At 37.2% G+C, this 27539-nt stretch overlaps 1 protein-coding gene across 1 annotated transcript in view; it reads right to left on the bottom strand.

The window, feature by feature from the left end:
* Nucleotides 1-27539, bottom strand: part of TTN (titin) — a 379656-nt gene that overhangs the window by 342457 nt on the left and 9660 nt on the right. Inside the window, exons 3-10 of the mRNA XM_085645211.1 lie at nt 7238-7441; nt 5206-5493; nt 3497-3582; nt 3162-3406; nt 2032-2263; nt 1584-1814; nt 1162-1299; nt 821-946 (exon numbers count right to left, since the gene is read on the bottom strand). Of these exons, the coding sequence (XP_085501337.1) occupies nt 821-946; nt 1162-1299; nt 1584-1814; nt 2032-2263; nt 3162-3406; nt 3497-3582; nt 5206-5493; nt 7238-7441 (1550 nt within the window). The remainder of the gene's footprint in view (nt 1-820; nt 947-1161; nt 1300-1583; nt 1815-2031; nt 2264-3161; nt 3407-3496; nt 3583-5205; nt 5494-7237; nt 7442-27539) is intronic.

Genomic DNA, 27539 nt, shown 5'->3' with positions numbered 1-27539 from the left:
AGGTAGCATTTGAAAACTTAAGAGACTCGGTCACAGAAAAAAAACACATTGATTTATACAGGTAAACAATATACACCTTTACGCACACCAAGAATATATGTAACACTGAGGAATAAGAAGAACGACGTAAGATGTTATGGAAGAAGAGAGAAGAAGTGGTTGGAAAACCAACAGTATTATTGCAGAGAAGATAGTTATAAGGAATGACAGAACAAATACTTTCAGAAAGCAATTCAAGAAAAGTCATTAAAGAGCTTACAACATGCATGGGTATTCTACTATTTCCTGCATTGGGGGTCACTGTTGAACGAAACATATATACTATCTGTATCCATATTTTAACAACTGGACAGGAAACAAATGCACACACAGACGTGAATACTTTGCACATGTGAAAATTAAAGAGTGGACAGACATTCCAGTTTCAGACCGACATACTATTCAAGTGGACATACCTGGATCCAGTGAATGACAGAGCACCCAGAAGGCGGTGAATTAATTGCAGGCTTGTGGACACAGCACATGTGTGTTCTTAATTCCTAATACATAATTATGTAAACTAACATCTGGAGTTTTCTTGAGTGGTTTAAGTGATTTCTTTAAAATCAGTAAGAGAAATACAGGGTGTTTCGCATGCAGTGATTTTGCACGAATGTGCATGTGCAAACCATATCATGCTACCTCATTTTTGTGAATTCGGTGCAGGCAGAAACCACACAAGTCTAGTGCTCCATAAGGGCAGGCGTGCACCACTTGTGATAAAAAGAAAACTGCAGGAATTTTTGGCTATCAGTGTAACATACATGTGCTTTTTAACTACCTGAGCAGCAACTAACTGTGTGCTTGTCAACTGAGTGTCTGTCTGAAGAGTCTCGCGAGACCAGGCTTCCTCTAAAGCAGCCAGGACTGTGGCAACTGCTCCTGTTTTCTCAGGGCTATCGATAATCTAGATAGTCGTGGCAAAATACAACATTAAACAAGCTTACTACATAATTCCATCATGAAATATGCAAAGAACCACGTTAAAGGAGTTTTGCTTGGTGTTAGTAAGCAAATGTGAAGAGATCTCATGATTATGCAATACAGCAATACTCAAATGGTTCAGTGTAAAATTGCATGGAGTGTTCCAGTGACTTCTAAAAGGCCAGAGGGTGTATTCACCTTTTGCTGCGTCATATACATCTGTTCTCTTTTAGTCGATGTCTCTTCTAGAGTTCTTGTTACTGTCTCTTTCTGTACCGCTCTTTCAGTAGTAACGGATAAAGAAGCTATGGAGGTTTTCTCAGCTTCGATTCTGATCTGATATTTATAAGGGGAAAGAAAGGGTTTTCTTAAGAAGCTCTTTCAAGCAAAAGTAATGGCAAATGCTTATAGAAACCGAAATGGCACACGCGTTCAAAAAAATAAAGAAAGAAAAAAATTTAAAAATAAAGAGAAGAAAATAAAGGGGTGATAAAGTGAGGACGGAATTGTTACATTTTGAAATCACTCAAACAGGTGTGTGTTAGGCGTAGCTCTGGTTACGGTTGTTCTACTAGCTACAGGTGGAATGGGGGTAGCAGAGGAGCAAGGGTTATTTCTACCTGTTCCTTTACAGGCGGAATGTGGACCGCAGCAGGCGGAATATGGACTGCAGCAGGCGGGATATGGACTGCAGCAGGCGGGATATGGACTGCAGCAGGTATAATATGGACCGCAGCCGGCCTTTTAGCAGCCTGCTCCAAGGCACTCAGAACGGGCTCTCTTTCTCTGGCCTGGTCAACAGCAGCGACCACGGTGGCTACTGCCACTGTTTTCCCACTTTCTTTGTGAACCTATGGTATTTACATAAAAAGACATGCGTTTCACAGATTGCACATAGAAAGCACAGATAGAATCAACATGAACCTTACAACAGATACTATATATACTATCCAGCAGAGTCATATACATAGGTGGTTATAGGACAAGTCTGGAGTCTCCGCTCCGGCTACAACACATAACACTGTGATGGACAAAGCTTACTGCAGTTTTCTCTGGGATTCTCTTTACCTCTGGTGGAGCAGTGGGAGCTGTCCCCGGCTCCTGCCCTCTATATGTTCCTTCAAACGTTTCTTCGATTTTCGTGTGCATGGAGACTTTACTCGTTTCAGCCACGTAGCTCTCTTGCTTCCACGGTGGAAGCGTGTCCGCTGGGGTGGTGGGCTGTGCTTTACGGACCACCGCAGGAGATTTCACTGGTCGAATGGGTGACGTAGAGAGTCTTCCAGCCGGAGACACTGACCTAATCAATGAAATGAGTATTCAAGTGTCAATAGGACGAAGAAGAACAATTGCTGCACTAATCCTTAAACAGCTGTAAAATAACTATTCTCATTGACCCTCGATAAATGTGTTGGAAGCTTTACGGCTTCTTAAGTCAGTTTAAGTCTCGTAATTCCTGTCTGATATTTGGTAGAAAGGACCCTACTGAAAGGAGAGAAATATATATATATATACATATATTTATATATATATATACATAGACACATGGGGGTATATATATACACACACATATATATATATATTTTAATCCAAAATATAGATGGTGTTGTAGGGTAGACCATATAAAAGAGCTCCTCTCCTTCTACACCTGGGAACTATCCAGAGTTCCCTTGTTATATATATATGTATATGTATATGTATATGTATATATATATATATATATATATATATATATATATATATATATATATATATATATATATATATATATATATATATATATATATATATATATATATATATATAGATAGATAGATAGATAGATAGATATAGACATATAGGTACACATACGTACATGTATTCTAAACAGCAATGATTGTTAATACAGTAAGACCCTCAATAAGAGAGACCACATAATGCCGATGGGGCTGATAACACCAGCTACAGGTGTTTTAGATATTGAGTTGGCCAATTCTATCTTCAAGTTTAGCATGTTTTTTTTATCATGATACTGTTTCAGTCGAGTCACTATCTTTGGTATCTCCTTGGGTTTCATCACACAGCGCATCAAGAAGCAGAGTCAGGCACCTGCTGGCTATATCAGGGCTCTCGTCTCTATAACAGTGACAAAGCAGTCCAAAATATTGAAGATAATGTGATACCGTTTTTGCAGAGTAGGGAAAGTTTACATCGTTTACCTTACGGGTGATGGTATTGGCGCCTTCACTGATCGTACAGGTGAAGGGGACTGTCTAATAGGCGATGGAGACTGTTGACGTGCCATGTGAACTTTAGCAGCAACCATTGGCGGCGTTGGAGACTTTGACGTAGGCTTTGGAGGTGTTCGAGGAGGCTGTTTGTGGTGCAGCTGTAGTCCTAGGCTGCCTTCTACAAGCATTTCAACAGTGGTTGTGGATCTAGCATCATAATGAGATTCAACCCTCTGTAATGTAACCGAGAAACATCCATGTGAAATTCGTTTTCAAAATGAGCATCTTGTTTCTTATAACTCTTCAAGAGGATAGAGGTTTACCTGTTCTGTTCTTGTTTGTCTTGTTTGGGAAATCTGAGCAGTAGACACAAGTTTCTTTGTCTTTTTAGCGGGTATTTCTTCATCAGCTATGAAAATAAAAGTGAGCAGCAGTCAAAAAATATGACGTTGGTTCATGGACCACAATTATGTATGTCCTTGGCTGGCTAAAACATTTTGAGGCTACCTTTATCAGTTATGATTTGTGTGATGCTGAGAACTATATAACATATTAAAGGAAAAGCTTTTCTGTAACCACTATGTAATAAAAACCTTAAACTTAAGTGAATTGATTCACTTCACATTTGCGCACCAGGTTACTATATATTTTCATGTTATCTACTCAAATAAATGACAAATAATTAGGTAGTGATAATGTCGCTTGAGAACCTTGTAGGGTTATACACAGTGTATGTAATAACACTACAGGAAGAACTATTTTTGGGAACATGTAATCTGTGGTGAAGACTGGCATATTTTGTATATAAAGGACGTCCCATACCTAGCAGCAAATTGTCAAAACACCTTGAAAACATAAATGTAGCTTGTCTCTCTTTAGTACAGTGCCAGTGTGACTAATGTATTTACCAACACTTGCCCATCTGCTAGCGGAATAGTATCTGACACAATGCATTTTTTATTAACTATGTGAGTGTTTGCTTTATGTTTAAAGCGTAAGAAAAAAACTATTTTTTAAAAATTATTATAAAGGACACAAACTGTGGGGTGAACCGAATCGGAGGACAAAGATCTCATGGGCTGTCAATCACATTGTTTTGCTAATCACAATATACAAAGTGGGCGTGGCCTGTGTTTGAAGGTAAAGGCAACAGGTGGAACCAAGGCAAGTAACCAATCCATATGCGAATCCAAACGAAGAAACTGAAGAATGTCTTCAGTGATAGAGTTAGGATGGGGCATGTGGAAGGTATATTTTCTTAATATTAAACAGAAAGGTATTTTCAAAGCCCCTGGTTGATACCTAAATATAAGAAGTGGTATGGGATCCTTTTATTGACATAAATTGGGATGACTGGGATGGCTAGAGAGGGCGGCGGATGGGGATCGTGATTCAGCCCTGTTTGTCCTTCTCTCCCAGCCCGACCACTACAGCTGGTGAATGTACCAGGAGACAGGCAGTAAAACAGACACTGCGCCTTGCCAAACATATTAATTCGTCCAAACACCTTTCATTGCACAGCAGTTATGTATACTTGTATGTGGCCCCAGCACTTTTACCTGTGACCCAGCGTGTGCCCCCCTTAAACATCTATTCTAGAGACGCCAGCCGTTACGATGGGGCACTTGGTAGGCATGTTGAATATATCACTTTCTAAAATAGCCCACGGGTAAGAGTTCTACATTCAACCAAATGGCTGCTTCAGATGACGCCCTGGCAATTGGCATGGATCTCCTAGTTGAAACATTAAAAGCTTGCAAGAAGCTGGTGACTGTGGCAATGTGTTTTATCCAGGAGCCTCTATTTCACAGCTCTATTCAATATGAATGAAGTTAAGAATAAGTATGTAGAAAAAGACTAGTGCAATGGTTACTTAAAGAATGTAAACTCTAATATTGATAGCTTGTCCAAATCTGTACCTAAAACTGAAGAAATCAAAACGCAACCAAGGGTATTCAACAAACACACAAGAAGCATAGTGACTTTAGTCCAGAGTACATGTTGGTTTGTGGGTGGAACGTGCAATCTGTACCTTGAACTGTGAGTTCAGCTGTGGAAGTGGCACGTCCAACACTATTCGTAGCATTTACGGAATAGGTTCCAGAATCTTCAGGATACGCCTCTGCAATTATTAAACTGTAGTGGTCTCCATCTTGTAAAATTTGAAAATCAGGGGAGCTCTGGATTTCAGCTCCCTCTCTGTAGAACTTCACCACAGGTGTAGGGATTCCAGTCACTCTTACGTTAAGGCGAACTTGGCTGCCTTGTCTTACTGTCAAGCTCTGTAGTCGTTGTATAAAGTTTGGAGGTGCTGATTCAGCTGTAAGTTGGGGAAATAAATCCCAGTCAACAAAATGTATCAATACAAACAATGAAGAAATGTAAATTTATACAGATGATTGAAAGAAAACGTTCAAACAAATATGTCACAGTAGCACGTTGCTCAACAATACCGGTAATATAGTTACATTTAATTACTTTTGTGGATTTTTATATTTTAGGATTAGTACCATGTGAATCAGCTTTCCAAATACTGAATCATCTCAGTTAGGGAAACAGCCATTTTATATATACATGGATTTAGAGAGGGCATTTTCTAGATTTTAGGATGGGTATGGGATGCATTTTAAATGTTAGCATGACGGATAACCACGAAACTTTCAAGACAGCAGCTAAAGTGAGTGTCATATAGTTTTGAAACTTTTGCGAGGATTCATCAAACGATGCCAAAGTTGGAAACTAGGTTCTAACTATACCTACTTACTTGCAGGTCTTTTTTTTAAAGGGCTTTAGGGTAATTTTAGGGTTTAGGATAGCTATGGGTTTTTGGGCGCAAAGGGAGATTTTAGGGCTTGGGTTGGGTATTGGTTTTGGGGTGGCAAGGGTAATCTTAGGGTTTAGGGTGGGTATAGAGTTTGCGGTGGCTTGGGTGATTTTAGAGTTGAGGGTGGGTAAGGGTTTTGGGATGGCAAGGGTAACTTTAAGGTTTAGGGTAGGTATGGGTTTTAGGATGGCAAGGGTCATTTTAGGGTTTAGTGTGGGTAAGGGTTTTGGGATGGCAAAGGTAACTTTAGGGTTTAGGGTGGGTATGGGTTTTGGGGTGGCAAGGGTAAATTTAGGGTGGGTAGGTATGGGTTTTGGGAGGGCAAGGGTAATTTTACGGTTTAGGGTGGGTATGGGTTTTGTGGTGGCAAAGGTAATTTTAGGGTTTAAGGTGGGTATGGGTTTGGGGATGGGGATGGTAAGGGTAAGGGTAATTTTAGGGTTTAGGGTGGGTATGGGTTTTGGGGAGGGAAGGGTAATTTTAGGGTTTAGAGTGGGTACGGGTTTTGGGGTTGCAAGGGTAATTTTAGGGTTTAGGATGGGTATGGGTTTTGGGGTGGGAAGGCTAATATGGGTTTTGAGGTGGCAAGGGAAATTTGAGGGTTTATGGCAGGTATTGGCTTTGGGGTGGCAAAGGTAATTTAGGGGTTAGGGTAGGTATGGGTTTTGGGGTGGCAAAGGTAATGTTAGGGTTTAGGGTGGGTATGGGTTGAGAGGTTGTGGGATTTTGAGGAGATTTTTATATGTATGTGTATAAATATATATATATACACACACACACACACACATACACACATACTAACCAACCCCAATAGGCCACCCAGCGCGTTACAGGTATCCCATTTTTGGGGGGGTTGGCAGTCTGCCATACCCGTTGTGAGTAGTTTGGCTGTACTAGTTACTGCGTGGCTGCTTCCTGAGTGCATCTACATTTGGAATGGGTTGATTTATGAAGTAATGAATCATCATTGGTATCGTAAACTGCCTGGCTGCTTCCTGAGTGCGTGTACAATTGCTTGCTACATTTGGGATTTAATTGCTGGTTTCTCCGCCAGCGTTTCACGCAACCTCCCATGGGTCTTTGCTCCCCAGAAGGAGCGCTGCGTATTTGGATATATATATATATATATATATACACACGCACACACACACACATACACACATGCCCAACCCCAACCCCAATAGGCCACCCAGCGTGTTACAGGTATCCCATTTTTGGGGGGGTTGGTAGTCTGCCATACCTGTCGTGAGTAGTTCGGCTGTACTAGTTACTTGTCCGGCTCCGTTGGTGGCTAGTACGGAATATCTTCCACTGTTGGCTGCTGACACGGCGGGGATCGTCAATTTAGCGCGGCCTTCGCTAAATGAGATCTGCACGCCGGGCAGATTTGCAGGGGAGATTACCTGGCCATCCCGAAACCAGCTGACCTCAGGAGCTGGAAAACCTACAGAAGAAAGGGGCAGGTTAACTCATCACATTTACAGTTTGGACTCAATGCTAAACACAGCTTGCCGTAAAGTGGTTTGCTGGTCTCAACTTAAAGTGCAATTTAACATTTTTTTCTCCGATTTGAAATTATTGTGGTTGATTTGAAGACTTGCCACACTGTACGGTCAAACATAAAATAGACATGATGTGAAAATAAAATGCCTCTTGGTGCATGACGTATGCAGGCAAATGAATCTTGTCAGCAGCTACTTTTTCAGGCTCTGTCACATATCGATGGCAATAAAGGTCTCTGAATTGTGCTCCATCTTTTCACTGAACAGATAACGCCAAGGAAATAGCAGCTACGTTGTCAAATTTTATTTGATAGAATGTAACTTTTATTTATCATGTCAGATAGCGAGACTGCCAATATTCAAGTATTCTTTAGCAGCAAAGGGCTTGCTGGATACTGACTTCTGTATAGTCCATACGTTCTGAATCATAACTGTGCCAACGTAACAGATATTTTGTTTACCCATTTAATTGGGACATCAAAATCCAAGTAACTAACTAATGCGACAAATTAATTACCACAAAATGTACAACCTGAGATCAGGCTCCTTAAAATGTCGTTCTCAAACACACACACACACAACCCCCCCCCCCCCACATACACACACTCATTCACTCAATTTGGAAATATGAAATTATATATATATTCGTGCAGAGATACAGAGAGGGGGAGATTGACAGAGTGGGAGAGAGAGGGAATACAAAATAGGTGTCGGTATACATGTACTATGGTCACACTCTGCCATTGAGAGGTTCTGGTGGCGCCATAAACAAAGAGGCAAAAAGTCAAGTGTTTGTAAATGTCACCAAACCACCAAGATTACATGTTTTCTTTTATTTGACTTCTAGAGTAGCATGAAACAGGGTAATGTTTATTGAAACAGAGAGGCTCTGATAACGAATGGCTGCACATCACGTTTTGGGGACAAATTCTCATTTGTGCACACACGAGGATTACAAGTTGGACACCAATTGAGTTTAAATTGACAATTTGCCACCGTGTTATGCACCAGAAAACCCTATTACAATTCGTGAGAGAAAGAAGTGTGAAATATTATTTCATGGAGGCTCTCTCTAATTGCAACAGCCCCATTGTTAGCTCCGCCTTGTTTTCAGAGCTCACATTTCCATAGACAGAATGAATCTTAAGAAAGCATATTATTATATCAGAAACCATATTCTTGGCTACATAATTAAATGCATTTCTTTATTTGTTCTACAATAGAACAGTATAGTGCAGCATTCAGCTTGCTGCTTTCAATTACTACACTCACATTGACATGTCATATGAAAATATGTAACAGGTAGCTTATGTAGTATTATGTTACCATATCACCATTTCGAGTTTGTGACATTTAGAAACCACTCTGTCTTTCAGCCTGTGATTTATCATGACATACGAAACCCTAAATGGCAATAAACAACAACATTTCCAAAATACCCATTACGCTTCTCCCCTCTCTTTCTCTTTCTCCTCCACTATTAATTATAACATATTTGGCAAAGCAACTTGGTAATTTAGCTAGTCTAGGATATTACTGTATTTCTGGGAAGCTACCAAAGAAATGGAGGATTTTCAGACTTCTGTGTAAAATAAATAACTTGCCTATTGACATCAAGGCATAATTAAATCCACCACCAGACATACCAGCAGTTGATAGACAACTTCCTTTACAACACAGCCATACCCAGCATTTAGGTGCGTCTTCGTTGGTAAACAAACCAATGTATTTTCCTATATAACCCTTTTATGTTAACATACAGAAGAACGTCAGCAACTTTCACAGTCAGCCATTTTGGTGCCAAGTCCTGTTCTTCTTGAAATCAACATTCCAAAGTCGCAAATCATCTTATTCGTTACCGAATGCCAACTCTTATGTTGCTTAAATACATCCCACTCAAACACGAATGTATCACTTAATTACCAACCATTTCAATCTAACCAACTGGGAGACAGTTAATTTCATGAGTGTCAACCCTCAAATTGGCAACAGCTAAACTAAAATCTCATATGTGAGAAAGAGTCTTGGGGTGGACTCTAAACCTGCTGAGAGTTGTTGTTTCAAGTGTATTTCTTTCACAAATTCTTCTTGCATCTAAAAGAATATGTCATAAATTGCATTCTCTCGATGTGACGAAAACCTATGCGTAGTCCTAGCTCTCTTTCTGTGAAGAATTGGTGACTTTATATGTAATAAGATGAAGACATTCCACCTAGACATCACTGTTGGAGAATACTTTTTTGTAGGCTGTTACGTTAGTATCTCTGATTACCATTGCCTCTAACTGCAGAATTCCAGCTTTTTACAGAGGATTACTTTAATTAATTATTTACTTCCAGTCACTGGTCAAGCGCACATAGAAACCGTGGCATCATACTTCCAAATGTGTCATATTTTATAACCCCTATGGTGGCAAACCCAGTCTGGGAACTGCTTTTCTGTCCTTTGACATCTAGTGATACTTCTTGGTCATGACATTTGAGGTTTTACACCTCAACACTGTGGAATTCACTTTTTAAATCCTCCAGGATTAATTAACAATATCTGAAAATGTGGAAATCCATGAAAATGTGGCTGGATCAAGAATAATAAGAATGCTAATATTTATTTCAGCTACTGTGCCCACAGAAATCTGAACAGTGTCAATATGTTCAGAACAATAATTTGTTAACACACCAGAATAACATGGTAAGATGCCAGGGACACAACTATTTTTTGATATGCCCTTTCTTACTATTTGACAAGGCATCCAGTCCTCTGACTGTACAGGATGCTACATTCTCAGACACTACAAATAAACTACAGTTGGAACAGGATGCCCAAACAAAGATACTTGAGTTAGACTTGCAAAACCACCTGACAGGATGATTCCAAAGCATCTAGCTGTACTAAGACAGTGGAAATGTGTAACAGGTGACGAGTCAATCTGGAAAGACTTGACTACACATACCCAAGAGACTCTAAGTAATTCTTTAGGGACTGCAGCCAGGAGAATGGTATTACATATCTGAAGGACATGCTGAAAAATGTGACCCTTTGAAAAGAAGAACTGGCACTCATCACAAGAATCACTAGTGCATTGATCCCACCAGATTACTAAGTAGATCTGTATGGTGCTATCAGTGAATTGTTACAGGTATCACGGGAACAAAATATAAGACCATTAGTGGTGCACTATTTAGTAAACTGTCAACTGCAAGGTGCTAGAATTCAGAAAAGCCTCCATATTAAAATGATGGTTGGAATAAAGTGTGAAGACAGTTAAAATGGGTCACCACGGACATTAAAACAGATGTTTTTCTAAATAGTTAGCAGACATTAGTAGGAATGAAATAGATAATACAGTGAAGGGCATAAACGGACTTCAAAATTTAGGAAAGCAAACTGGTGGAGAGGAGATATTGGTGACCAACAAATAAGGTGACTAAAACACATTTACCCAATCCACACAGATATTGGCAATATGAAGTTGTGCTTTAAATGGACTTTTTTGTTATAACTGATAAGGACTGTGCCTCCAAATCAGTGTGGATTAAACATCAATATATGTGGCCAATCCTGGGACATGTTTCCATATGTAGAATATTTAATCTAAAATCGTGCACTGATGCAACCTAGCCAGTTAACTAAAATACATTAAAAAGAGGTGATGCAGAAACAAATGTGAGTGGAAGAAACTCAAAAGAGAGTTGCAGCAGCAATGAAAGTGGTATGGTAATATTAGATGATAACCAAAAGGGTTTTTGAATTAATGTGGTTTAGTTAAATAAGGGGGGGCATAGAAAGCAGTTCTTGAGTAATGAAAGTGATTATGTAACAGTGAAAGATTTGCTGATTCTGTCAAAGAGGTCTTGTGGTACAGAAAGTTAATTTGAGGTCAGAAAGAAATTATGTGACATTTAAAGAGGTGATATAACTAAGTAAGAGGTGAGGTGCCCATGAACGCTATAATTTAACAATGAAGAGTTCACCAATAAATGAATTGTGGAGCAATGAAAGAGAAGCTGGTCAGTAAAAGTGATGATAGCCCAAAGAAAATAATGCTGGGACAGTATAAGATTATGAGGGAATTAAAGAGCTATTTTGTATATGAAACTGTGCTGGGACAAAGAAGAAGGTACTTGTTGGTGCCAAGCATGGGAGGTTAATAAAATATGTGCATAGGTTAGGGAAAGGCTACTGGGGAAAGCTAAGTAGGCGGTGGGACAGTAAAAAGTAAAATCTAGTGATCAGCAGGAATAGAGCAGAGGCTACATTTAGTGAGGGACTAGGGACTAAACAGCTCAGTGTTTCTTTCTCTTAGAGTATCGGACACCACTCACTTCATTGAAGATCATGACCAACTTCACTTCTCAGAATATTTAAGAATGTTCAATACAATTAATACCATCTGGGGGGACCAGTAGGAGAGTTTTGTGTGCCCAAAGGCCATAGGCATACAATGTTGAGTATCTCCAAGCTTCATTGAAACTGTTCAAGAGTTACACTTCCAATACATTATTCACACAGTCAGGCAATGCGGCTATAAACTGCTTTAAACACCAGGTTACTACAGGAAGTCATTTTACGCAGAGCTATGTCTACTTTAATTCAATCAGTTAGGCAATGTATTGCTCTATTACAAGATATTTTGTCTTGGAATATCTGAAAATCATATCTGGACAATTCAGAAGAATCAAAGTTATATATTTTATGTTAATTGTTACCAATTTCTAGATTGTATGAACAGGCATAGATTTTGCCATGACTACACTCCTGAGTGCCAACACCATGTAACATCTGTGCTGTCTTGAGGTGTATTACTATAGGCTACTAGACCTCTTATGTACTGAACAACAGGTACACTTTTGCCTCAATCATTAGTCAGAGTTGAGAGATAGAGTAAAATTTCCATCTATTAGTAGGAAATAATAGACCGTTGAACAGCAAAACAAAACATTAAAGTAATATAAATCTAGACATATAAATAAAATGTAGTTACCCTACACTAGTTCTTTACCAACAGTAAGAAACAACCCTGCCCAATAGCTACTTTCAGATACTGCATCTCTTCTGAAAATCTACTAGCTAGGCAGCAAGACATACACCATACTTTATTAATAATGGTTTCAAATATTGATGATACACAGCAATAAAACAAGCAGTCCAGAAGGACTTGAAACAATATGCATTTTACACTTAAAAAACATTTTTCTGTTGCTTTCCAATATTCTGGATGCCATAACAGAGAAAGATAATTGGGATTTCAATTATAGCCTAAATTTAAATACCTCTGTTGTCATTATTTGATCTGGTAAGTGAGAGATGTATAGAAAGATATCTTTTGCACCCAAAGAGTTTAAAGTAAGAGAAATGAACACCTTCTTTTCCAAATAGGCCTGACCTCTACTCTTGTATATTTGATTCCCTAAAGGTTCCTGTGCTCACTTGGAGGGAAATCTTCTAACACTTTTATCCACTTTACTACTACGAAAGCCCGTCTTTTTTCAGTAGTTTGGAGCTTGTTTAAACCCAATTTAGAGACTTTATTTTGCTCCTCTGATGATAGCGAATAAAGGTATCTTAATAAATCCCTATTTTCTGAATCGTTCCATGAGATAAAATCAAGCTTGAATCTAACCTGAATCGTTGTGTAGGAAGGAAGACTCAATATAAATTTCAAAGAGAGGTTCTTTGTTAAGAAGGTTTTATTATCTGAAGCTAATGATCCAATTCAACACAAAACCTGGAGAAGAATGTTGGTCTTAAATGCTGTTATAATTGGCAGCAATAAAGAACCACCAAAGTCAGCATTAAATTTGTGAAATCCCTCTGTTAATGCCAAGGCCCACGCTGCTTCTCAATTCAGGCCATCTGACCATTTCAGAGATTTACAAAAGGTCAGATTTGCATCATTTTATTTCCTCAACTTTTTTACCACCCAATTGCCAGAACAAAATTATATGAATACAATCTTACTTTTGTCATGATTTACTGTCAGATGGCTATCCGAATAGTATGTATGAAAAGTTTACAATTTTCTTAGTCAAGCAATAGATGAATAATCTAATAAAAGAAGATTGTCTGCATAAAGTAAAGAGGGAATGTGAACAGCATCCATTTTGAGAGAAGTGTCTCAATCTCTGATAACTACTAGGGATTTTAGCTACAAATAAGGCAAACACGACTGCTGCTAAGACACACCCCTGTTTTTTTTAAACCATTCCTAACCGGGATTCTCCTCCAAAGACAACCTTTACAATAAAGCTCTACTTGTGTAGTAAAGCAACTCAGATTTTCCCCAGAGATGCAGAGCAACATTGTGCCTCCTTAAAGACACACAAGAGGAAAGAAATCAAAATCTAGCTGTTTGCATATGCTATTGTATCCCCAGACGCCCATGTCTGTGCCTGCTTCCCTTCATTCAGATGCAATTCATGCTGTTCTCTGCACACATGTTCACACCTCTAGAGTGGGTTAGTGTGTATTTGTATAGAAAACATTCAGAACATTCATAATAGAACACTCCCACTGTTCTCAGTAACAAGAATAAGGAAATGTGTTGTCTGTGGGTAAGACAGTAGCTGGTTTAATTTTTCCCTTGAAATAGCCACACATTTAAATATATCAATGAATCACAGTGTGATAATCAAATGATTTGAACTGGATAGACACATGAGGGCAGATTTACAAGCCCCTTGCGTCACTTTTGCACCGTTGTTGCGTCACTTTTGTGACGCAGCGGCAGCGTATAAGTTGCGGCCCATTTACAACGTGACGCATCTAGGGAGATGCGTCAGGTTTAATGTATGCAGGGTGGGCGTTCCGTCGCAGGAATCCCCGTAAAAGTGACGCAGTGAAATCTACAAGATTTCACTGAGTCACTTTTACGTCCATGCTGCGTCAAAACCCTGCGCCTGCTTGAAGCAGGCGTAAGATTTGACGCAGCATGTTAGGCATAGGGCGGCCCTGAGCATTGCTGGAGTTGCGTAGTGCTTGCGACACAACTCCAGCAATGCGTGACTTTTCCGTCAACGGATGCGTCAGAATTTCTGACGCATCTGTCAATCCTTGCGCCATGGTGTGCCGTATTGTAAATACGGCGCATCCATGGTGACGCAAGGATTTGGCATGTTGGCGCAGGGAAAGTGACGCATCTCTACAGATGCGTCACTTTCTTGTAAATCTGCCCCATGGAGCCTTGTCCACCAAACAAATCACCATCGAGTAATATTGCATTCCACTTAGGCTGGCGCTTATTGCTTCTTCCAACATATTTCTCCTGGCCACATTAAGTAAGTATCTCTATGTATCTGCAGGGTTCCTACGGTTACATAGTCTAACCTTATCATCTCACATAAAAATATTACCTCCACCAATAATGTATATCAAAACATGTCATTTGGGTACCAGAATACTATGATATATCACAGAGTTTAGGAAGTGATGTCAAATTAACATCTTCTGATAATGGCTACCACAACACATATTCTATTTCCAGGAAAGATATGCCAATGAATTAGGATTGTTATAGCCAATTGTGAACCAGTCACGGACTTCTTAAAGATTTTAGGGGTCCTGGACATCCAAATTCTAAAGTTGTTACATCTATTAGTCAGGGACAGCGAATTGTGTTTCATTATTGTAACACAGCAGCAACTCACTAATATTACTTCAAATAATCTTTGTGACACCCTCCCATTTCTCATATATGAGATCCTGTTTTGATCTCATGGAAACTTTTTTTATGGATGTTGCATGCAACATAAACACAACATTTCTCTGCAAAATGTCTGTAATAGACTCACACACATCACTCACATTAGAAATAAATTAAAGGGAACAAGTATTTAAAACATTCTGTTTAAGAATTATGCATGGTCATTAGGGCAAGCCTTTCTGCAGAAGAGATCTGGCTATATTATGGGGCCAGTACCTTTGCTCCTAGGGTTCCATGATGGAATATCGTTAACATAAATATCGTCAGAAATAAATATCGTCACTAAAATATCGCTTACATTAATATCGTCATCCTATACTTAAACAAGAATTCACACAAATATCGATTTTTTTTTATCGACAACCCTAATATCGTTCACACTAATATCTACAACATAAATATCGACTACTACATTATCGACTTTATTTTAAATATCATTACCTTAGACATTTATATCGACTACACTAACATCGACGACCTATCTGCTTATAGAAATATACAAAAAATATCGTCTTTTTATTACCAACTCGATATGCACGATTCTTTTATTTTACTCACTTGTTTTTACTATTTTACTTTACAAAACTATTAAAACATATAATTATTTAGTTTTCCTAATACTTATTGATATAAAAATATATAATATATGTTAAAAAAAATTACATTTACTGATACTATCATACACTCCGATGGCCTAAATGTGAAACACATTTCATTATTTTCTACATATAAACTATTTACATATAAAACAAAAAAGCACATATAAAACTTTTTACAATGTACTTTAACAAACAAATAGTGATGCAACAAACTCTTACGAAAATAACGGTTTTCTAATTCGAAATTACGTTCTCGACCAATGATTTTGAAATTTCACTAATTGAACCAATCAAAACCTACCATTAATTAACTCACTAATATAAAAACAATTACACACTTAACGTAATTTACCATTTTTGGCACAAACTTGGAGAAAAACGGTTACCTTGCTGAGAGAAGAGAATACAAACCTACGACTACAACTTCAAAACGTCATACTACACTTCAAGTAAGTAAAATCCCATTGCTTTTTTCATTCGAACTTAGCAAAAAGTAGATAAACTCCCTAATTTAAAAACTGTTCTTCTTTAGAGTGAAAACAAAACATGTTGAACTTATCAACAACGACCAAAAAATTAGATGTAAAAACATTTATAAACTACCTTATCCATGTCTACTTAGATAGCTGATAAAAATTATTTAAACTTGCTAAGTAAATGTACTATTTACTTCATATGTTAACAACTACTATCATCCAAATACTATAAGTAACACAATGATTATTTTTTCCACAGACTCTACAAAATTATTTACCTATCTACAACTACACTACCAACATCTTCTACTACATCAAGTAAGTATAGTCACTGTATGTATAACAATTCTGAAAGTAAAATCAAACACCTATAACACTAAATCATGTCTTTCAATTATTCTTTAACACTACTACAGAACTTAAAAATAAGACAATTCAGAAAGAGAAATAAGAATAAAAGAATTACCAGTGAAGCCACATAGTAAGTATATGTTCACGCTTTTTCCTGCTCTTATACACATCTCTGTAAATCGTCTTCAATGTTCTTAAAAATACATATATATATTTTCCACAGATCTACCTTAGACATGGCAACTGGAGCTACTTTCATTACTTCGCAAAAAAGGAAACTAATGCTGAACTACATGGGTTACACCTACACCCAAGAAAGAGTAAAAGCGAATAAGACCCATTGTAAATGTAGCAAATATTACTCAAGTGCATGCTATGGTAGAGCAACAACTGTTGATAACAATGTGGTAAATGTACGTGAGCATAACCACCCACCAAATGTAACAGAAGTGGAAGTTAGAGAAGCATTGGAAACATTGAAAGATTCTAGTAAAGGATCACAAGAAACAAGCACTAGTATTTTGAAAAATGTTTTAAGCAAAGTGCCAGAACATGTGACAGGACAGCTACCTTCTATTCCCAACTTAAAAAGATTAATTTCAAAAACTAAACGTGCTTCAGATCCAACTCCACCAACGCCAGAAAGTTTTAAGGATATAAAAATATATCCTGAATATACCATTACACATAATGAGGATATATTCCTAATGTATGACAACCAGAGTCATGACAAACGAGTTTTACTTTTTGCTACTAATAGTAATTTGCAAAAACTTAAATCATGTGAAGCATGGATGATGGACGGGACTTTTAAAGTTTGTCCCAAACCTTTCTATCAACTTTACACCATCCATGGGGAATACCAAGATACAAATATCCCTCTAATTTATACTCTGCTGCCAAACAAAACAAATACTACCTACGTTGAACTTTTAACAAAGATCAAAGAATTAACAGATAATTACTATACTCAAAGAATTATAATTGACTTTGAAATAGCCATGATTCAAGCTATCCTTAAGATATATCCCCATACCTCAATACAAGGTTGTTATTATCACTACAACCAAAGTATATGGAGGCACTTACAAAAATCTACCTTAAGCATTGAATATTGTACAAACAGTCACTTTGCTTATCAAATAAAAAAGTTGATTGCATTGGCATATGTACCAACAACAGAAGTAGCTAACTACTACAATTTATTAATTGACAGCCCTTTCTACCGCACCAATGAGAAAATACTAACTCCCTTCTTGGACTATTTTGAAGATACCTGGGTTGGAAGATTACATCGTTCAGGCCACCGTAGACAACCTAAATTTCAAATTCCATGGTGGAATGTGTATGCTAGTACAATAGCACAGAAAGCTAAAACTAACAACGCAGTTGAAGGATGGCATAATGCCTTCCAAGCCACTTTAGGAAGAAGTCAACCAACACTTCACAAACTAATCCAAAGCATTAAAAAAGAACAAAGCTACCAAGAACTCAGAATAGAGCAATCCCTTTCTAAAATTGGCCCTAAACTAAGTAAACAAACATTAAATATGTACGAATATCTCCAGCAAAAAACTAGACTGTACCCAAGTATAGAAGGTCTAGCATACTTAGACCTAATAGCTAAATCCATCCTTTAAATATAAATTTACCATGTTTAGTAATAATTTACTTTTTATTCTTAAAATACAAATGAATATTGTAAAATATACATTAATATGTTCAATAGAATTATATATTAATTGTTTATTGTATATTAAAAAATGTTTTTCATTGTTAAATATTTTTCTCAGATGTTAAAAAATTTAAATTTATGTTATGTACATATCGTGATAAAATCAATGTCATAAAAAATATGTAATATATTAAATTTTTATAAAAAATATAAAAATTTAATATACTAATGTATGCATAATTGAAACTGTATTTATGTACAAAACTGCAATATAATTTGTTAACAAAAATTATATTAAATGTTTTATAAAATGTTCAAAATCTTTGCAGTAACAATTTAAACTATGAATAAAAAAAAAGATCTAAAAATTTTTATTTCTTAATTTAGAAACTTGTCATATGTATGTAAAAATGTTATAAAAATGTTTTTAATTTATATTGTTGAAATGAATATTACAACATGACATATATTATTCTTATTAAAAATAGTAAATAGATAATGCTGGATAATAAACCATAATAATTAACTATTCAAACTCCAATCCTACGTAAGTCAGGGTAAATGGTGGATAGTAAACCATTATAATTAACTATTCTAACTCCAAACAAAACATAAGTCAAGGAAAGTGCTGGATTGTAAACCATAATAATTTACTAATATAACTCCAATCCAACATAAGTCAGGGAAAGTGCTGGATTGTAAACCATAATAATTTACTATTCTAACTCCAATCCAACATAAGTCAGGGAAAATGCTGGATAGTAAACCATAATAAATTACTATTCTAACTCCAAACATAACATAACTCAGGGAAAGTGCTGGATAGTAAACCATAATAAATTACTATTCTAACTCCAATCCAACATAAGTCAGGGAAAGTGCTGGATAGTAAACCATAATAAATTACTATTCTAACTCCAAACATAACATAAGTCAGGGAGAGTGCTGGATAGTAAACCATAATAAATTACTATTCTAACTCCAATCCAACATAAGTCAGGGAAAGTGCTGGATTGTAAACCATAATAATTTACTATTCTAACTCCAATCCAACATAAATCAGGGAAAGTGCTGGATTGTAAACCATAATAATTTACTATTCAAAGTCCAATCCAACATAAGTCAGGGAAAGTGCTGGATAGTAAACCATAATAAATTACTATTCTAACTCCAAACATAACATAAGTCAGGGAAAGTGCTGGATAGTAAACCATAATAAATTACTATTCTAACTCCAAACATGACATAACTCAGGGAAAGTGCTGGATAGTAAACCATAATAAATTACTATTCAAACTCCAATCCAACATAAGTCAGAGAGAGTGCTGGATAGTAAACCATAATAAATTACTATTCAAACTCCAATCCAACATAAGTCAGGGAAAGTGCTGGATAGTAAACCATAATAAATTACTATTCTAACTCCAAACATAACATAAGTCAGAGAGAGTGCTGGATAGTAAACCATAATAAATTACTATTCAAACTCCAATCCAACATAAGTTAGAGAAAGTGCTGGATAGTAAACCATAATAAATTACTATTCTAACTCCAAACATAACATAAGTCAGGGAGAGTGCTGGATAGTAAACCATAATAAATTACTATTCTAACTCCAATCCAACATAAGTCAGGGAAAGTGCTGGATAGTAAACCATAAAAAATTACCATTCTAACTCCAAACATAACATAAGTCAGGGAGAGTGCTGGATAGTAAACCATAATAAATTACTATTCTAACTCCAAACATAACATAAGTCAGGGAGAGTGCTGGATAGTAAACCATAATAAATTACTATTCTAATTCCAATCCAACATAAGTCAGGGAAAGTGCTGGATAGTAAACCATAACAAATTACTATTCTAACTCCAATCCAACATAAGTCAGGAAATGTGCAGGTTAGTAAACAATATAAATTTTTCTATCTAAATTATTTTTTATACCCTATTACCCTATAATACCAAAATAACGCTTCTTCAATATTAATTTAATATTTTTTATTAATATTAAAAAATAAATTTCATGTAAAATTTAAAATTTCGAAGTAAAATTTTGATTTCATGATAAATTTCTAATTTATTAATATTTTCTACACTTTTAAAACACGACATTTTTAAATTACTACCCACCCTAATCCCCTATAATACCAAAAACCCGCTCCTAAAATTTTTTGGGGGAAGTTTAAAATTTAATTACAAATTTAATTTGGTGAACAATTCGAAATTTCTAATTAAAATTTCGATTTCTTAATAATTTTCTAATATTTTTATATTTTAGAAATTTTGTAAAAACCAAATTTTAAATTACTACCCACCCTTATCCCCTATAATACCAATAACCCGCTCCTAAAAAATTTTGGGGGAATTTTAAAATTTAATTACAAATTTAATTTCGTGAACAAATCGAAATTTCTAATTAAAATTTCGATTTCTTAATTATTTTCTAATATTTTTATATTTTAGAAATTTTGTAAAAACCAAATTTTAAATTACTACCCACCCTTATCCCCTATAATACCAATAACCCGCTACTAACATTTTAACAATTCTTTTGTAGAAAATATTTTTTAACACATATTATTACTAGTAGGAGTTTTGTAAGTTTTTTAAAAACATAATACATATTTTTTTATAAATTTTATAACAACTTATATTTTTCTGTCGATATTATATGAAACGACATTTTGATCAACGATATTCTGTTCATCGATATTTTTTCTTGACGATATTTTTGTCATTCTCAAGAAACGATATTTTTTACAAAGATATTTTCTATTACGATATTTTTCACAGTCGATATTCTTACCACGATATTAATGCTAGTCGATATTTTCCCGTTGATATTCTATCTTTATACCGCTCCTAGTCTGGCCTGTCTCTACATGGCAGCCTTTGAGAGACAATACATCCACCATGACTCCAACCCATACCATGAGAATATTTTGGTATGGAAACGCTTCATTGATGACATTTTGATATTTTGATCTTTTGGAAAGGTGATTCTGAGACTTAGAGATTTCTTTGTTTGGATTAACAATCTTAATCCCTTCCTAAATTTTACCATCACTTCCTCACCCACTGATATTGCTTTTCTAGACCTCACAATCAAAATTGAGGGGGGACATTTGGCCACTACCATGTACAGAAAAAGTACTGATCGCAACAGTCTACTTCACTTTAACAGCTACCATCCTAAATTTCTTAAAGAAAACCTGCCTTTTGGTCAATTTTTAAGAATAAGAAGGAACTGTAGCACAGTCAATGAATACAAGGCTGAATCTGATATACTTACCAGGAATCTGACATTAAGAGACTACCCACCAAGGAGCATTTCACTTGCTCGCAAGCGAGCACGTAACAACAACAGAGAGGCTCTTTTAGAACCCAAAGATAAAGGTGCGACTGAGAATGAGACTCTCACTTGCGTCACAAACTTCACACCCATTTCAAACAAACTTACCAAGGTGCTAAGGAAACACTGGAGCACACTGAACACGGGTGATTTACACCTAGAACAACCACGATTCGTGTTCAAACGATCAAGAAACCTCAAAGACATACTGATTAACACCAGCCCAAAACAAAAGGTTACCAATAGACAAGGGACGCTTTGGCAACTACCATCTGTTGTTGGCCATTACCCCTGTGGCACTTGCACTGCCTGTGCCTTCACCTCAATAAACAAGATGATCACTTTGAACGAGACATTCACTTGGGAAATGAGAACCCACACTAACTGTAATACAACGAACTGTATTTATCTACTGACTTGTCCCTGTGGACTTTACTATGTGGGTATGACCACTCGTCCAATTAAGGTTCGGATCTCAGAACACCGCAGCAATTTTCGCTGCTATAAAAACAACACCAAAATGTGCATCCATTTATTGGAAAAAGCACACTCTCCGGACTCCCTCAAATGGGTTATCCTGGAAGCCACACAGAACTCGTCTAAATCCAAGCTATTCACTAAGGAACAAAGATGGATACACCGTCTATCCTCACATGTCAGTGGGCTGAATGATGATATCCCCTGGAGCTCGATTCATATCTAATTCTCCAGTCTTACCATTCTGTCATATCCCCTCTTCTATGAACCTTACAAATTATCTATTGCTGAAGGTCATCTTATTCTCTGTGTTCTAATAAGATGTTGCCACCTGAGACACAGCTTTTTTAATATTTTTTTATATATATTTCTTCTACTGAGACTTGTTATTCATACTTGGCTAACTCCTTGCACCACCTCAAGATGGCCACCACCACAGTATCAATGCGCCTTTGTTATACATGATAGATTCCCATTAAGGATTCTACAGTAAATACTCTCCGATTGACTAACAGAATTCATTAGCTTTACATACATTACTATTATAATCTTTGTTTTGCCCCCGTCATTTAACATTTCATTTTGTACTATCGGCGAATTACTTGTGTCATTTAGCACTTAACATTGGCTTTTCTACATTACCAATACCTCAACCACTACATTTGAGTTACTGCCCATCACAGTAACTATGCGTCTTGTGTCCCACATGGTATATCCCCACTAAGGATTCAACAGTAAATGCTCTTCGATCTACTAACAAAATTCATGAGCTTAACGTACATTACCATTACTACTTTTGTCTTGTCCCCGCTATTAACCATTTCATCGTTGTATTATCGGCGAATTAATTATTTTTTACATGTAGCGCTTTAAATTGGCTTTCCTACATCACCAATACCTCAACCATTACATTTGAGTGGTTGTCGTTATACACAATAAATAATATCTCTTAGTGTTCCCACTCACTGTTACCATTCTAAGATGGCTGCTGCCTACACTCAACATGAGATAACTACCAACCCTGTAATCATAAACCACTCCCATTGACACGTGGTTCCCTGAACATTCAAAAATCAAGGAGGGACTGAATCCACCACCTCCCGCACCCGGTGGACAGGGAAGGTCTAACAACCGGTATAACGAGAAACACCTGTGAGTAGAAACGGCGATATTAGCATTTTTGGTTTCCGAATATAGTGACTACTTGCAGTTCTTGCCGATACCGGAGCTCTCATTTTTTACATCTAAACGGGCTGTTTACCCAACAATAGAGCAGTTTTACACAGTCCCCAAATCTGTTCGACTGGTTAGATTGACGGGGACCGAGCACCCAAGTGTAAAAATACTTGGCGAGTTTACCTCGCCCCCCCCACACACTATACTTTTGCTAGATAGCTAAACATTTGACAGTACTTAAGTTAATGACTATATCTGTGTCAAGGGAGTAAGTCAGTTACTTTTCCTCCACCTTGCATAAAGATTTAAGTGATACCAACCACTGTTGCTCTTCGAGGTCTATGGGTAACTTGTTCAAAACAGCTCCTTCTATAATAATTATCTGTTTGTTCAGCCTCAATATCATAGGAGTCTTGAGTTATGCTTATACTGAATAGGGTGAGTACCCTTCATTATTTCTGCTGCTGCATAAAGTTTTTTTCACAGGGGCTTAGTCACATTAGCTCACTGTGGAGATCCACCACCTGTTCACTTTCAATGTTTATTTTTAGCGCATTAACAACCACTATACGTGTGTTAATGATGAGAAATTAGAGTCACTCTGAGATTGTACCTAGGTTGATTATGTTCTGTTTACATACTATAAGGAATTTATACATTTTTTGTCTCCCTGAACAGGTAGATCCAGACACATTAACCTATAAGAACTTCACTGTGAGTAGCAAAATGACCACGCTACTTCTGTGTAGATAGTTATCCATTCTATGGTCCTCAAGAATCGCCCGGATATTTATCCATTAGCGAGAAACATGTCGACCCACACTAGATAGAACAAGGATACACACTAAATGAGACATTAGACTCAGACTAGTGCCTTGCTCTTTATTTTTAATTAGGGTAGGAGACCCCCAGAATAAAAAACTTGTTTACTTCGGCACTCCCAACTCTATTTTAACTCACTCCATCTACACAATACTGGCCCCATACCCGCACTTCACCATATGGCATTGGATAAAAAGATCTCCGCCAAAGAGCCCCTAATTTTAGGGAGCCCGTCGGGTATTGCACCGCCGACCCGACGAGGGGCAGCCCATATGATGAAGCATGACACCCGCAAGGGTGTGTGAGGGCATTATTATCCAAAACTTTGGATTCCCAATATATTGTTCCTTATCATTGGAATTATGGGATCCTTGTCTCCTGTGACTTTCTAATTTCCGACTTCTAGGGAACAGCATAATCTCTTTTTGATTAAATATATTATGGGGCCCTCTGAACGGCTGGGGCCCAGGGCCAAAACCTACTTTGCCCATGCCTTAAAACGTCTCTAGAACCAGTCTCAACTCTCTCACGGGTGAAGGAAGGTAAAAGAGGTTATCCAATGAATATCCTCCAATCGGACATAATGATGTCAAATGAAATGCTAATTTGTGATTGTGACCATACAAAGAAAGACCAACACTGCGTTAAAATACTATTATGGTATGGTAAGTCCATAATACTATCCATTTGATTCATTGATTAACTAGAAGCCAAGCAGCATCTCCAGAATCTTCAATCAGTCACTGATAAGGTGATCAGCTAACCAAGTTAGGTTCCACAGCACTTGTGTTATTTTCACATTCTTACCAGGAGGCAAGCACTCTCAACATCTGAAGCAGATGTCGTAAACGTTACTGTGATCCAATGTACAGATAGCCTCAGAATAAACCTCTACAGTGACAATACCATAAAATGCTTAATTAACACTGATTCACTTTGTATTTCTGGAATGAGAAATCAATAATTAGAGCTTTCATTCGAGGTCACTCTCTCAGGGGCTGTATCAAGTGTCAGAGAAGGTCAAATTACCCCAGAGGGTAAGTGCCTTTCTACCATTGAGACCGGTTATTTAAACATACTCCTCCACCGATGCAAAATTTTAGTACAAAGCCTAAAAACGTAGCTGCGACTTCACACGTCTCCCTTTGTCACTCATCCAGATCCCAAATATGTGACACTTCCCAAGCTAGGCAGATTTGGATTGAATATTTGCCCATACACTTTCTGGTGCACAGGAGCTTCCAAACATACTGACTACTTTTTACCATGGAGTTCCAGGCAGCGGTTTTAAATGGTGTCCTGCACTAGTCTCCTTTAGCAACTGAAAAATGCCACTTGCACATGAGCAGTTCAGAACGCCAGCAAAGGAAGGGCTGTAATGAACCCAAATATGTGGCCTCTACAGTTATTCCCATAGTGTTCAACAGCCTCTCTGCTTTACTGACTCTGGATGGTGCTCTCCCACCATTATCCTCATTGACAAGTATTGAGAGTTACCAGTTACCCATAACATTCTAACAACAGAGTAAGCCAAAGAAAGATGTGTGGTTCAAGAGTCCCCTCAGCAGTGCAGGACCTTGCCATAGATCACATTTGTGTACCTTTTAAAGAGCAACCTGACACTTTTCTGGGCTGCGTGCATAAATATCACCCAATTAATACACCTTTATGGTGTCAAGATCCCTTGACAATCATGCTAATTGCAGGTTCTCAAATATCTAGCACATTAACTCTTTATTCATTGATTATCATCACCTCTAAGTCAACTCTTGAAAAATATGACAATATTCACGTCCTGGCCTATATTAACCAATGCACTTATTAGTGCGCCACATGGTACACTGTGAAATGTTTTATTAAATTTACAAATATCAAAGGAAAATACCCTTGCTTCAACATATCTGTGGTCCTTTTGAATAAGTAACTAAGATTAGCTTAACAACATTTATTGTTAAGAACAACACAAAAATGAGGTAAAGAAATTGGAATTAAACTTAGGAGTTTTTGTGATTGTAGATAACAAAGCTGTACTGACTTATTGTGAAACATGTATTCGTGATACAGTAATAGGGAGTACATTGACATCAATGCACAATTGCCAAAATCTAAATGAAAATGCCTTCGATCCTCCGAGTTATCAGCAGTTCTCAATTATTTTTATTAGCTACCTAAAAGAGCTCCTGACACTATTAATGCACACAAAGTTAGCATACAGTCTTATGCCAACCACAGTCAGCTTTGATTGAAAGTAGCAAGTACATTTAATAATCCTAGCCTATGCCTGAAAACACAAGAACAGTGGAAGGCTAAACATTATATTTTAACCATAATCCCACTTGTCCTCTAAATTTTACTACCATCAACAAACCTAGCAACCATCATAACTATCTAAAATTAGTACCACACCTGTGCAACAATGAAATGCCAACCGTTATAGGAACAAAACAGAGGGTTTGAGTTGGCAAGACGCTAAACAAAGCAACGTATTGTGAAACATTGCATAGCACCAAAAAAAGAGTCACAGGTTATCTTTCAAATACAAAACCTATTTTGCGCTGAAAAATTAACTTTGAGCTGGGTCAAAACCCCTTTGAACCATTCCTCTGCTAATGGATGCAGTGTGGGGTGTGACTGTGGCTGGTCAGTGTTAACACCTTACATTTTGGTGTTAATTAGATTTAAAAACGTAGACTGATCTGGCTTCGCCCCAAATCCTTACTCCAAAGAAGAGCAGGTTTAAGCAAGCGGTCAAATGGGATATCTCCTAATATATCTTCATGTTACAGGCGCCCCGTACCCTAAAGTACTCATCCTACCTGTCTGACCCTTTGCGCTGGCATCTACATATAGGAATTTGTTATGGAGGATGTACCTTCAGTACAAATTCTAGGCCAGACAGTTCCGTGCAGTATCCTTAGCGCCATAGTGTGAGACTCTGCGTCACATAGAACAGTCAGATTTAGTGTGAGCACCGCCAATGACGTAATTAGAAGGTGACTTAGTAAATCTGGTGCCACACTATTTTCTCCTCATACAATCCAGCGCTGCGATTTTTCACGAAGAACTCCCTTGTGTGAAGGACAGTAAATTTTGACCTAAATCTCTGACTAAAAAATGGGAATTTAATCTTGAACTGCAGCTAAATACATTCATTAGTTCTTTCAACCACCAGCTCAGACTCTGATGGAACAGTACACAAGATATTAAACCAGATAACATAATAAAAGTAATCTTTACCCTTATCGGCTCAAAACTAGACTATTTTAATATAATCCACACCAACCTCCCTCAAAAATACACCTGAGTAATAAAAGATTCGGGGCTGAGTGACAAGCCTCCGGTCTTGTGAGAAATGCTGCTAATTGGCAAGTGAAAGGCGTAGAAACTTCACGGCCTTCCAGTAATGCAGAGCA

Source organism: Triturus cristatus, chromosome 3_1 (genome assembly GCF_964204655.1).
Source record: "Triturus cristatus chromosome 3_1, aTriCri1.1, whole genome shotgun sequence".
In the NCBI taxonomy this organism is placed as follows: Eukaryota; Metazoa; Chordata; class Amphibia; order Caudata; family Salamandridae; genus Triturus; species Triturus cristatus.
The sequence above is the reverse complement of the archived record's forward strand: the minus strand, read 5'-3'. Positions and strand labels throughout refer to the sequence as shown.